The sequence below is a fragment of the Lagenorhynchus albirostris genome, chromosome 13 (genome assembly GCF_949774975.1).
Source record: "Lagenorhynchus albirostris chromosome 13, mLagAlb1.1, whole genome shotgun sequence".
NCBI lineage: Eukaryota > Metazoa > Chordata > Mammalia > Artiodactyla > Delphinidae > Lagenorhynchus > Lagenorhynchus albirostris.
In genome coordinates, this window is record NC_083107.1 from 30,960,149 (window position 1) to 30,974,334 (window position 14,186).

General features: G+C 41.1%; 1 protein-coding gene across 1 annotated transcript in view; it reads right to left on the reverse strand.

The window, feature by feature from the left end:
• ANTXR1 (ANTXR cell adhesion molecule 1) overlaps positions 1 to 14,186 on the reverse strand; it is a 245,349-nt gene that overhangs the window by 210,586 nt on the left and 20,577 nt on the right. The window contains exons 2-3 of the mRNA XM_060168937.1: positions 8,225 to 8,296; positions 3,755 to 3,826 (exon numbers count right to left, since the gene is read on the reverse strand). Coding sequence (XP_060024920.1) covers positions 3,755 to 3,826; positions 8,225 to 8,296 — 144 coding nt within the window. The remainder of the gene's footprint in view (positions 1 to 3,754; positions 3,827 to 8,224; positions 8,297 to 14,186) is intronic.

Sequence of the window (14,186 nt, forward strand, 5' to 3'; positions counted from 1 at the left end):
ACGGAGATGACAGAGGAAAAGAGTCAGTTAACATGAAGACAGAACGATAGAAACGATCTGGTATAAAGAACAGAAAGAAAACTGCAAAAGAAAAATTGAACAGAACTTCAGGGACATGTGGAATAACATCAAAAGGTCTAACATGTGTGTCACTGGGGTCTCAGAAGGAGAGGGGAAAATGATCAGTGCAGAAAAAATTATTTGAAAAGTAATGGCCACAGATCCACACAATTTGGTGAAAGACATAAATTTCTAGATTCAAGAAGCTCAGCAAAGCCAAAAGAGGATAAACTCAAAAAACAAACAGAAAAACAAACAAACAAACGTGTGCCAGACACATGATAATCAAACTGCTGAGAACTAAAGAGAGAGAAAAAAATCTTGACAGCAGTTAATGAAAAATGACACTTTACGTATGAAACAATAAATCAAATGACCACAAAGACCACATTAGAAATTGAAGTAATAATGGTTATACGGGAATAAATAAATGCTATGTAAAGTGCTTAGCATTTAAAAGACACAAATGGCAGAGGTATCATTAGTCTAATTGTAATTCCTCTACTACATCTCAACACAACGTAATTATTTTCCATTCTGTTTCTTCAACCTTCCCATGGTTTCCCCTGTGTGGATCTGATCCCGAGAACTGAATGCAAATGTACTTTTGATATACCCCAAACCTTTTGCTCTTGTTGAAATGAGAGTCTCTGCTAATTCATGTCTTGTTTTTGAACGAGAGTTTAAAAATTCTGTAAGTCTCCTCAGTTACTACATAGGTAAAATAATGCATCTTTTACTGTCTTATAGGGATATTATGAAGATCAAATGAGACACAGAAAAAAATATAAAAATTCCTGTGACCAACTAAACCACTGAAAGTCATATATTTCAGAAACAGTAGCAGGCTGGAAGTTCTGAAAGTCTAATTCTTTACACCAATCTCATGAGAAACTATTTTAGAGAGAGCTGGCTTGCCTGCGTCTTTCCACAGGCTGACAAGGTTGGGGATGGGTCAGTGAACCATGGTCATGCTTTGCCAGCTGACCCACAGATTAGGTCAAGCAGTCACCACATGAAACTCATTCAGCCTTATACACATATATATATACACACATGCTTTTCATATTCTTTTCCATTATGGTTTATCACAGTATATTGAACATAGTTCCCTGTGCTATACAGTAGGACCTTGTTGTTTATCCATTCTATATATCATAGTTTGCATCTGCTCATCCCAAATCATTCAGCCTTTAGCAAGGTATTTCTGGCTGTTGTTTGATGCAAATTCATCTCTTAATTATTAAATGCTGCTTCCAGCAAAGTAGAGATTCCAATCCCAGTCTTCTCCTTGGCATGGGATACTAGGAGTAGTGAAGTTAAGGTACAAAAAACTAGATTCAAAGTAGGATTCAGATGACTAATTTGAGCTAGCATAACCAAAATGGGTCTGAAAGACTCGATGTTCTACTAGTGTTTATAAATCTGTGACTTCCCTCCACCCCTCCAACTTCCCAGAGGCTGTGAGCAGTGGCACACAACATATCCACAGGGGATGTGTGAACTTGGTCTCTTGCCAAACTCTTAGGTGCAGAGCGAGTGGAATCAGCATGAAGCAGCACAACGCAGCCTTGGGTTGTAGGAGGATGTGAAGAATGGGTGACAGAGGAGTTTTCTCTGAAGAAAAGACATCTCTGCAAATTATGACTCAGATATTATCATATATGAAGACTGAGAGAGATTAGGAGTCTTGCATATAGTCCATAGGCTAGAGACATTGTCTCAGAGCTTCTTAAAATCCTTGACCTTATAGGAGAGGGGTGAGGACATTGTTAACTGCTCAGAGAGAAAGGATGGAAAGGATGATTCAATATATTAAAAATAGCCAGACTTCCTCTGTCTGACTCTCAAAGAGAACCACGGTAGAAGGACGTTGAGACTCGATCAAGAGTGAAAAGATTTAGATATAGCTGTTGTTATTGCCTGTTTCATAGAGACCCTTATGAGGATAATTATGAGAAAATTACGACAATAAATATTACAGAAATTATGACACACAGTTGGATGGGCCATAAACCTTCTTCTTGTACAAATTTTTCTTGCTCGTGATTTTAGGATCATTATGAAGCAGCTTGGAAAAGATCGTGTACCAATATTTTGATAACCTGTATTATAAGTTCTGTGATGTCTTTTTTCTTGCATCTCTTTTCTACCTTAATGCAGGTCACTTCTAAGGAATCTATGTAGCTTGCATTTGAACGACTTGAATATACTTTAGTTCCACTCTGATTTGACACAAAGAAGCACTAATAGGTCTCAGGTACTGCCTGTTTTATGAGTCTGAAGTCCACTGTAAGAAGAAATCCAATATCAAGAATTTGAAACAAATTAACTTGTGTGGAGGGAATGTAAAGAAAACATCGGGTGGCTTGGCCAGAGCACTGTTAGAACAGCGTGTTGAATTGTAAAAAAAATTTTTGATGTTCTGTTTCAACTTTCAGTAGCAAATAAATGTGTGTATAGAGGATCTTAAAAAAAAAATCCTTGGCCAATACTGAAGGGAAATCACACGGGCTTCTTGGGCTTCATGAGTCTCTGTTTAACAGCAGGTGGAGTGGAGAGAATGTGCAGCCTCCATCTAGAGTAGATGCTGCTTGTATCCTTAGGAACATGACAAGGCATCAGATTCTCCTTCTGTTAATAAGGAATAAGAAACCCTTGTTTTTAAATGGGGTTTCAGTGCATCTCAAATGGCATGCATGCATATAACAGATACTGCTGAAGGAGTAACAGGATTTGAAAACTTCCATACGGTACAGAGTGCTTTTTTTTTGTTACAGATGGGGAACAAAGACATGGAAAAAATGGGGACTAGCTCAGATGTGCTGTGTGAGTGCCAATTCCAGAAAACCTTACTCCATCCTGTTAGCCCTATTCTCATTTCTAGAAGAATCGCACAGAATAAAGTCTTCCTGCCCTCCCTGTACTTGCCGTTCTTCCCTTCCTTTCCCCAACATGTCCACGTAAGTCGGCCCATAGTCCCACGTGTGCCCCGCCCTGGGGCCTCTCTCTTGTGGACCACACCACTTTTTAAAAAGTGGACAAAGCATCATTAACGCAGGAAAAGTGTCATCTCCAATATACCATCCTAGCCGTGAATAAATGACGTGTCTCTGTTACTGCTAATTTTCATCTGCAAGTGGTAAAACCCCAACTAATGTTTTTGTTAAGCTAGGTCTAACTAATCCTTTTCTGTCAACAACATTTTCCCATACCTGATTCAAATTTCTTTTAATTTTGTAGCGCCGTAAACCCTCCCTTTCTATTCGCTGCCTTAGTCATTATGGATGATAATATTTCAAGTTCTTCCTTCTCTCATAGCACACTTATTATATCTTTGAACACTTAATCCACAAAATAAATCTAATTTAAATAAAAGAAAATATATTCCCTCAAGAATTTGGTTTGCTAACACCTTGCTCCAAGTTAGCAGACTGAGTCACCAATCAAAGGTAAGATTTACCTTAACGTGATTTAGTCATTTATAAAATTTCACTGACACAAGGAAATTCTATCAAAGTCATCGCAGAGTAAATTAACAGACGGGTCAATGCGCAAAGTTCAAGGCATAAGTCAAAGGAGAGAACAATTCAATTAAAATCACTGCCAGGTCAAAACTGGCAGTGGGGCACAAATACCAAACTACTCAAGAAAAGATGGGGTTTGTAATGATAGGGGTGGGGAGCGTCCTTACCTGTCTTCTGTTAGCTTCATTAGGGTTGTTCCTTGAGTAGAGAAGACAATAAAGGACATTCTTAGCTGTGGACTGGAAAGGAAAAGCAATTCTATTAGGGCAGAAAGAGAGACTGTGGAATGCCATTTCCTTCCAGGCTTCCCCCCTCTTCTTCTCTTTATATTACAGCTGCCAGAGCTGCCAACCTTCAACCCAAAGGGCACCTTCACAGCTGGTGTTGCAAGTAGTCAGCCAGCAGCTGACTTGAAGCTGTGGACCAAAGAGAAGACCCACTTTGTCCTCCTGGAGGCTGCTTCTGATTTGACCACCACTCAGTGAGTGTGGGTCGCAAGTAAGAAAGCTAAGATTCATCACTTTCCTCTGCTCTGTCTGAAGTGTGCCCCTAGAAGACTGGTTTGCATGCTGTCTATACAAATCAGGATCCCAACGGACAACATTTGATAGTGCCTCCACTGCAGTCTGGTGTATCCTCTACTGACCAGGGTGTCTCAGGCAATGGCAGCTTGATGCCATTAAGATTATACAGTTCATTTTATTCTGAAAGTAGGATCACCATCAACTTCTAATTTCTATTTGGCTTCCCAAGGAGATTACCCTATAAGGAAAGCATGTGCTGATGGGTCACAAGACTATCTATTCTACTTGGTAGTTAAACTTCTCATGATTAATGAATACATCGGCATGGTTTTTATATGGCAGTACTTGGGAGCTTTTCCAATGTGAAATCCACACTCTGAGAGATAGATCACCTCTCAGCTGAGGACAAACATGTTTTTCGGTCTGCAAGATAGACTGTCAGACTACAGTGGATTCACCACTGGAATGCCATCCTTTGGGGCTCTCTCTAAGTAGCCAGATGGTTCACCCTTCGTAGCATCAACCTAGTTCTTCATGATGCAGTAACCTCCCATACCTGACCTGGCCCCAAATCTTATATTTCCCACTTCCTAAAATGTTTCCCCAAACCTTCCCCCTTTTCCTGACAATAGTCATTGTTTCCTAACTGGTGACCTTGCCTATCATCATTCCTTGCTCCAATTCATTCCTCACACTGCTTCCAGGATTATTTTCCTAAAATAAATCAGATCTAATATAATTTCCTAATATAAATCAGATCTTGTCATTCATCTGCTATCAAACCTCCAATGGCTCCTAATGCATCCAAGATAAAGTCTACATCCATTACCGTATGTCTGATGCACCTTCGGAAAACCTTTAGCATGATGTGTAATACTTGGTAGGAGCCCAAGCAACACCTGGTGAATTGAAATTGGCCTTTTGAAAAAGACCTGGGTTCCCTGTCCATGGCAACATGCTGCCTTTTACTACCTCACTAGTGCTGGGCCAGGAGGACACCACATCAGAAATGATAATAAAAATCATAATTATCATGATAATGTAATAATGGCCAACCCTTTCAAGTACTTGCTATGTGCCAAGCACTACTGTAAGTGATCTGCATGTATTATTTCATTAAACTTGTAACAACTTTATGAGATCATTACTATTATTATTCCTACTTTCCATGAAAGGAAATTGAAATCCTGAAAGATAAAATAATTTTCCCAAAGTCACACAGTGGGAGAGTGGTAGACCTAGGGCTTAAAACCAAGCATTCTGATTCTAGAACTTGGGCTCTTAACCACTATGTTATACTGCCTCCCTTATATAGAGTTAAGCTCTGGAAAGAATGAATTTGAAATGCAGGAAATGTAGGTCTCCAAGGGGTAATTGGTATATGAATCTGGGCTGCAGACATAATTTGGGAGTTCTCAGCATACTGATGTGAGTAAAATTGTTCAGAGTATCAGCAGGGAGAAGGGAAGGGAGCCAAACCAGAACCAAAAGCAACATTTAAAGGCCTGGCTCCGGGCAGGGGATGAAAGGAGAGCCAGAAGCCAGCAGAGGAGAGAATTTTAAGGAGAGATAAATCTGAATCCAATGAAACTCCTCTATCCAGCAGAACAAGCACTGCATGGCTCTCAATGGATCTGTCCTCTAGGGCATCACTTAGGGAATTTGGTGAGAGCAAGCAGGTCGAGGGTGCGGATGAAGGCCAGGTGGGAGTGGGTTAAGGAATGAATGAGAAGTAAGGATATGGAGATGGTGAGTCTTTAAAGATATTTGAGTGAGAAACTAGTAAAGAATTAAGGTAGCATCTATAGGAAGACATGATCAGGAAATTCATTGGTTTTTTTTCAGATGAGGTTATGTCTATTGATAGCGGAAATGGAGCCAGAGGAAAGGTAGAGAAAAATACAAGAGAGAAACAAAGACCTGGGGGATACTGGAGACAATGGGATAAAATGGACTAAAATGGAAGGACGGGCTTTAAATAGGAGGGATGCTTGAATCTCAGAGACGATGGGAAGGGCATGCATCCATCTTTTAAGAGGAGGATTGGAATAGGAGGTAATCCCTTGCTTGCTGTTCTCTGGGCTCTTGGTGAAATAGGAGGTGAAGTTCTTTGCTGAGAGTGATGGGTGTGAGGTTCAGGTTGGGGGCTTCAAGAAAAAGGTGAAAAGTTATATTACTGATTGAGCAGGTATCGTGCGTCAGGCACTACTATCGGCCCTGGGGCTGAAGCAGGCAACAAAAGACAGACCCTCCTCTTGGAGTTTGCGTGGCAGTAGTGTCTTGGTGCCACGCTTTGAGGAGGGTCCAGAGCCAAAGAGGGCCAGAGGAGACAATTAAAGGAAAGTGCCTCGTCGTCTAGATGAAGCCATGTCAACTGCTCTGGTCCTTAGTTGCTTTGTTTATAAAACGAGGAGGACTGACTTAGTTCCCCCAACTCCTACCTCTAATGTCTTTGAATCTAAAATAGCAAAGTGTCTGGAGTTTCTGAAGGAACTGGGGAAGAGAAGTGTCACGTGCTCACTCTTAGCCAGGTGCTGGGCTAGTTGCTTTGCATACTTAGCCAGGTGCTGGGCTAATTGCTTTGCACACGTTTTCTCATAAAATTTTCACATGCAAACTAGGGTTCAACCAAGGTAAGTAAATTGCTGTGGTTGCCCAATGGAACTTGGATGAAAATCCACATCTGCCTAACTTCAAAGCCTTTTCCAGGAGACTCCTCTGCTTTAGAGGGAACAGAAAACCATTAGAGGAAAGACAGACATAGCAGATACTCTCAAGTGTCTGGAGGCAGATTTGTTTTGTATCACTCCAGATGGATGAGAGTGTAGGAAAGGACATTATGGGTCAATGACAAAAAAGACTCCTATGGAAACTGGAATTATGCAACTATTGGGTTGTTTGCCTCAAAAGGCAACAGTTTCTCACCAGAGCTATTCAAGTTGGGGGTTAGTGAATGCCTCGGAGGATAGCTTGGGAAGTTGTTCCTTTCAGTTCTAAGCTTGTACAATTCTCTTAACTTTGCTTTTAATACCATCCACGTATTTGCTTCTCTTCTTTTCCTCTACTTTTCCCGCCTGTCTCCTCCCAGCCTCTGTTTTCTCCGTTCATCTGGGTGTAGATGCTTCCTGCTGTAGTTTCCAATTTATGGCATAACGGAGAGGACACCTCTTAACCCCCTCCCTCCAATCAAGTGGTGGGTACATGTTGAGACCAGTGAGTGAATTTGCAGGGAACACATCTGTCATGACCCTGGTCTCAGAGGACAACTTGTCTTCTGAGATTAAAAAAAAAAAAACATATTCAAAGAGGAAGTATATGGTTACTCACATCAGCTGGAAGACTCTACAGAGACCATCAAGCAGGGTTGGAGCTGCTTTCAAATTTACAATGATCAGAACAATTTCACCAAAGACCTTGACAACTGGCTTCAAGCACATCCGTTAATGCTATCACAGTTGTGTTGTCCTTTGGAGGTTGCACACAAGGAGGGTGAAATGACCTCCTTTCTTTTACTAGTGGGTGTCTATACTTATTGGAAAGTAGGACCTCCAAGGCCCCTGCAATGTGTATAGTGACAATGTTCAAAACTGCATTGTCCTCCCTTGGAAAGTGGTGTCAAGAATGCTCAGAGGATTCTACCTGATAAGGCATATAGCCAGGCTGGCCAACCATGGCGGTTTGCCCAGGACTGAGGAGAGTTCCCAAGATGTGAAACTTTCAGTGCTAAAACCAGGAAAGTCCTGGGCAAACTGGGATGAGTTGGTTACCTTACACCCTGCAGCCTCTACACATGGGTCCAGCCAGAATGAGCCAATTGCCCCAGCATGATGCACCGTGAAAGAAAATGTTAATGATCCTTCTAGAAGGATATTATTTGACAAGAGAGGGAGAAAGTTAAAATGTTGGTCTTATAACCTAATCAGGGTCCTCTTGAAAACACGAAGCCAAAAGTTATTCTAATATGTGGCAAAGATGAAAACAAAGTCAAGTCTCCGTTATAAGATCTGAGAGTCTACCTTTGTCAAAAAGCATCCCCAAAGTGGTCAGTAATTAGTAGAAGAGCAAACATGCTGGTTGTACTCATGACAGAGAACTACTCATTATGTTTCTCACCTGATGAATTTATGAGCCAACTGTTCCACGAAGTAATAGATTTCATTCCAGTGGTGCAGCACACTTCCTGATCTAGGAAAATAAAACAGATGTGACTTAATCAGGTGTTCATTTGTCTTTACCTTGTGTCATATAGTCTATCACTTTACTTTTGACCTATCTTCTAACTGGGCTTATTATCTGAAATTTCCATAACTTTGGAAATTATTTAAAAGGATGCTTTATGTTAGAATTCTGAGAAATTTTGGTAAAGAACTTCCTTCACTCCTTCCCACCCCATTCCACACACTCATACGCTAAAAACAAAACAAAACAAAACAAAAAACCCTGGGCCCAACCAGATTCACAGTTTAGTTTCAAATCTTTAAGAAACAGTTATTTTTGTGCTCTTTAAATGATTGCTTTGATTACAGAAGAAAAATGATTCCAATTCATTTAAATGAAATTAGCACAAACTAGATGCCCAAATAGACAAAGATAAACAAATCCCCCTCCTCAAAAAAGAAGAATCCAAATTCATTGGTAAATATAGATCCAAAAATCTGTAAATAAAATATTAGCAAAATGAATCCAGCAGGAATCCAAAAGAATACTAATTAATTAATTGGTATTTATTTCAGGAATGTATTGATAGTTCAACATTTAAGGATATCTAATTGTAACTAGTCATACTAATAAATAAAAGAAGAAAAATGATATAGCCTTTCTTTAATAAAAAGGGGGAAAATTTACTGAAAAAAGAGTGAAACTTTCTTTAAGACAGATGGGATCATAGCATTTTAGATTTGGAAGGGGGCTTCTTTATTTCCCAAGGTTGACTTCTGTTTCACTGATACGACTTACTACTGCTTCAGTTCAGCTTCTAAGTACTTTTCCTAGTGCTCATACTTCAATCTGTTGCATTGACTTCATAGTAGGTTTTTCTATTCTAACCCACTCTTTTGTAGCTTTGATGTTCTTTCCTTTTACTTAAGGATCTGTTTCAGCTGAGCCTTGCATTTCTGCCTGTCATTCTAATAATTCTTGAGGTTAGAGTTTGCTCCTTTGACTCTGACATTTTGTACTGCAAACATTTTCCACTGTTTTCAGATTACTTTTATTTTTTATGCACTCATTTATCTTAATTTTAACTTCTAGAGAGTTATTATTATTTTGTCTTTGTTTCAGACTACTTTATAGATATTTAAGATGAATTTGGGCAAAGTAGATTTTAGGCCTTCCTTTTCAGGATGCAATATCTTTAGGAATTCTCATTCTGGTTGAGTGTATTCCATCTCTATGAGGAAAATTTATTTTCTTCTGCCCCATATCCAGAAATGATATGTCTGTCTGACCTGAGCAGAAGTGATACAATATGTTATGGTCATGTGCTGAAAGATTCCATATCATAAGGATATCTCATGTTCCTCAAGTTAATCTATAACTTCAATTCTAGGAAAAATTCTGAAAGGAAGTTTTGTTAAACTCAAAAACGGACTCCAAAAATGAAATGAAGACTACAGTTCTAAAAGTAATCAAGGCAATAATGAAAAAGAACAAAGTTGGAAAGTTTGCCCTATCACATATAGTGGCCCTATGTGTATGATACAGAACAGCAGAAGGAATGGAGTGAAATCCACACCTTGATGTATGTGAGGTCTCTCTATACAGTGAAAGTGGTGCCTCAAACTGGGGAGGGAGAATGAACCCTTCCATAAGGGATGCTGTAACAAGGGATTTGTAGTTGGAAACAACCAATCAGATCACTATCTCATACCAAATGTCACCCTGGATGTATTAAAACCTAATGGCAAAAACACAACTTTCAATCCATTGAGTGAATTATAGAAGGAGATTTTTATGTCATCCTGTTAGTGAAGGGTTTCTTCAACCAGATACAAAAAGTAGGAATTGTTTTTTAAGAAAAGAATAATTTTGACTATCTGAAGGGTCTAAAATTCTGGGTGACAAAAGATACCATAAACAAAGACAAGAAGAGAGTGAGAGGGACTTCCCTGGTGGCCCAGTGGTTAAGAATCTGCCTTCCAGTACAGGGGACGTGGGTTTGATCCCTCATGGGGGAACTAACATCCCACATGCCGCGGGGCAACTGAGACTCTCTAGGGCACTGCCACTAGAGAGAAGCCCGCGCGGCCACAATGAAAGATCCTGCATGCCGCAACGAAGACTCGACACAGCCAAATAAAACAAAAATTAAAAAAAAAAAAAAGGAGTGAGAGAAGATGTCTGCAACAAATAAAAAAGGCAAAAGATTACTGTCCAGGATATGTAAATAGGTGGTACAAGTAAATATTAATAAGGCAAACTATAGAAAAATAGACAAAGGTTCAGAACAGGCAATCCCCTGAAGGATGGTAAGTCAGCATTTGAAAAAACATTCAGCTCTTCTGATAAATATAGAAATGCTTTTTTAAACAATTGTTTGGGGAAGAGCAAGCAGTTTCAGGGGGCAGCAGCATAAAGCCCACAGGATAGAGGGCTGAGGAGTTGGGGAGTTGGGGAAATGGATCAGGGAGAGAGGGGGGCAGGGGCCCTTTTATAAAAAATAAAACTTTTCCAATAAACTTTTCTATTCCAGTTTCTCAGCCTTTATACATTCCATCTGCTTGGGACACACAATGTCCACACTGGCAAACTCCTACTCATTCTGTAAGACGCAACTTGGTCTCTGCCTGTTGCCTTTGACCAACACAGATGGGGCTCGTTGCTCCTGCCCCAGGCTCTCAGGGCACCGTGTACATCTCTCAGTCACCATCCTCTGATACTGGGTTGCAATCACTTTTTTTTCCAGCTCCCCTTGTGAGGGTCTTAAGGATATTTGCCTCTCCAGGATCTACCTGTTTGTTGGATGGAAGGAAAGAAGAGCGTGGGGAGACGTCTCTATTGCTCATGGATGTCTCCTGATCTTTTGCCAGCTGGACAGCACCTCTTCCGGTCTCGTCTGGATGAACAGCCTGGGCCTGAGGCTCAGACGGCTCCAGCCAATTCCTGTGATCCTATGTGAACCTGAGGAACCTTCCCAGATGAGTCAAGGAGTCTAGAGCACAGCTCCTTGGTGAACAGGCCTACCTAATCATCAACAGTAGATGTCTGGGCTTAATGCGAGCTGGGGGTCTCCCCAGAGCTCACCAGAACAGCATATCCCAGCCCTGCGCTTTTAAAGCTTTGGGAAGCCTTTTATTAGAATCCCAGCCATCCTCCTGGACAAGCTTCCGTTGTATATTTCAAATCTCAAAGACTGGTCCTGGCTCCTCTTCTTCAGCTATGGGGTAGATGCTCTGGCTGGCGATCCTAGTGAGGGTCTGGCAGATCTGGCCCAATGCTGTATAGGTGCTTCAGACGAGGCACTGTGTGACTGCTACTCCAGTTATAATTCTACAACTCCTTTCCACTGGAAGCAAGAGATTTCCTTGAACACGGATTGTCTGTGCCCACTTCTGAAATACAATTCTGTGTTTTGGCCCATATCACCCAAACAAGTACTATCTGAAATTTTGGGTCCTGAGGGGTAGGGTAAGACACCTATGATTAGGGAGGAATCCCCACAGCTCCTCTATTCCATGTTTGATTTTCTCATTGGTAGAGAAGTCCTGTAGTGTGGGAATTAAACTGGGAGGGGAGGCAAAGTATAGGTGAAACAGGGACTTGAACTAGAATTGGGGGTCTGTTTTTGGCTGTCTGCTAAAGGAGCAGGGGTTTTGAGTAAATCCTTTTTGAGTTTATTTCTTTGTTTTCAAGGATTGGCCACAAATCATTTGCGTTCCTTTACTTATTAAAATGGGTCACCCAATGTTAATTTACATTTTCTTTTGCCTTAAAACATTTCATTTTCACTATTCTTCTGTCTGACTGACATGTAAAATTCAGACAATATTAGTATTCATCTGATTTCTTGATGCTAGATATAGGGAAAGGTCCAAGAAATATCCTGGAGTGTTAAGAAAAGTCTAAAGCTATCTGGAACACTTTCTTGCCGATTGACAGGTGCTCTCTTTTCTCAGGAAGAAAATAAAATGAGGCCCTTAAGATAAAATGAGAGGGAAGGAGATATTGACAGGTTTGCTTCTCCCATCCCAGCTCTACTGATAATTGTCCTGTTACTGTTGAGGTTTGTTGTTTCATATTTACACATGACCATTCTTTACACAATTATATAAGCCTGGACCAAAATATACCCTCTTTGTGACATGCTTGAGATGGACTTAGCTTATTCCCTCAAGCACTGAGGGTAAACATAACCTTCTAAGATTCTGGGAACAAAACTGGTTTCGTCTTCTCTTGGGTTACCATGGGACCCCAAGGGGCCTCAGCTATGAAAGTGGCAGAGGAATACGGGGTTATGTAGACCTGCACCTTGGAATCCTTTAGTCCTCATGACTGAGCTTCTTAACCTACACATGCACGTTCTGTCCTACCCCAAGATCAGATCACCTCTTAGAGAAGGAAAGAGTCCCATGGCAGCTGTTTCTGGTTTTAGCATGGAGGTGAGCATGTTGGATGTCCCCAGGAGCAAGGGTTTTGCCTGACTTGTGCCATGGTCCTCTCCCCTGCCTCACCACCACCCATTGACCACAGATGGACTCCTAACTCTGAACTCTTAACTACTTCATCCATGGGGGATCTGGAAACTACCCACTAAGACTTGAACCAGACTCCTGCCCTTCTCTCAATGGGGATAGATATGCTGGGTCTTTAATTTTGTTTGGACTTTCTGTTAAAACGTGAGTGTCCTACCCACACTTTGCCTTGTAAACTGATTTTCTGGTTTGGAATCTGATCTAGTAGCTACTCCCAGAATAATCAACCCAGGATGGTGTGTCCATGTTCAGACCTTGGCTTCTTTTCAACCCTGAGGACCTAAGTGAACTCCTGGTCATAGCCAGGAGAAGTAGGGTGTTGGGTGGGGAAGTGGCAGCTTCTCTCCACCTTATAATGTGTAAAATATCTCATGTATCATGCCAACCTATTTAAGAATTACTGATCTTAAAATCCCAGCTATGGAGCCCCAATGTTCTCTTTCGTAATGGCTCACCCAGCCATTGTTACCAAAGCCCCAGGGTGGAAATAAAAACTCCTTCCTAGTCCAAATATAAGTATTACTGGGAAAGATTCCACTGAACTCTGCTGTGGGTTGTTTTGTCTTGTTTTGTTTTTAAAATTGCTTTTAACACACAATTGCTGACTAACTATAGTCAGAGAGTTGAAATATCCATGTTTTAGAAGTCAGTGGATGTGAAATGTCCCAGATATTTGACTCAATTAAATCCTAACTCAAATGCAGTTCTAGCCCCTGAAGATTTCCATGGGCCAACTGGGTATCAAGATGGTGTGCAGGATTCAGGCTTTTCTTGGTATTTCATGCCTTGGTTCCACAAGTATAAATCTCAGACAAATTTGGTATTCAAGTAGCCTCCCAGGAATTCTGCTTCATTACAGCCCTACAGAGTTCTTTGCTTAAAGATTCACTCAATACACCCGGGTCCACTCAAAATCGGAGTCAACCCCTCTTCACACCACCTCCCGACTCGGCTTTGAGAAGGGCTCCCCAGACCATCAGGAGGCAAAGCCACCAGTCCCATGAGAAGGTGACAGCTGGAGCAGCTCCAGAGTTCCTCAGCTAGTTTTGTTTTTCTACGCCCTCTCCAGCATCTGGAACATGATAAGAAGTCAATACCTTTTGTGACAGTGCATTCACCGTGTGTCCCCAGGGAGGGGTTTTGCGTGGAACCTCGCGCGGCCCTCGGATTATTGCTCAGTTATTTCCAAGGGTTTGATATGCAAAGAGTAAGAGCAAAGTAAGAACCCTGAGTCTCATTTTGATTCGTTTCTGAAACACATTCTTTTGTGTTTATGTGAGTTTCCAAACCTCCCTGTGGTTAAGTTCCTTAGAAAACACATGCTCTTTCCACTAACCACAGATACCACCAGTCAGAAAGAATCAAGTGGGCCAAACTGAGTTAGA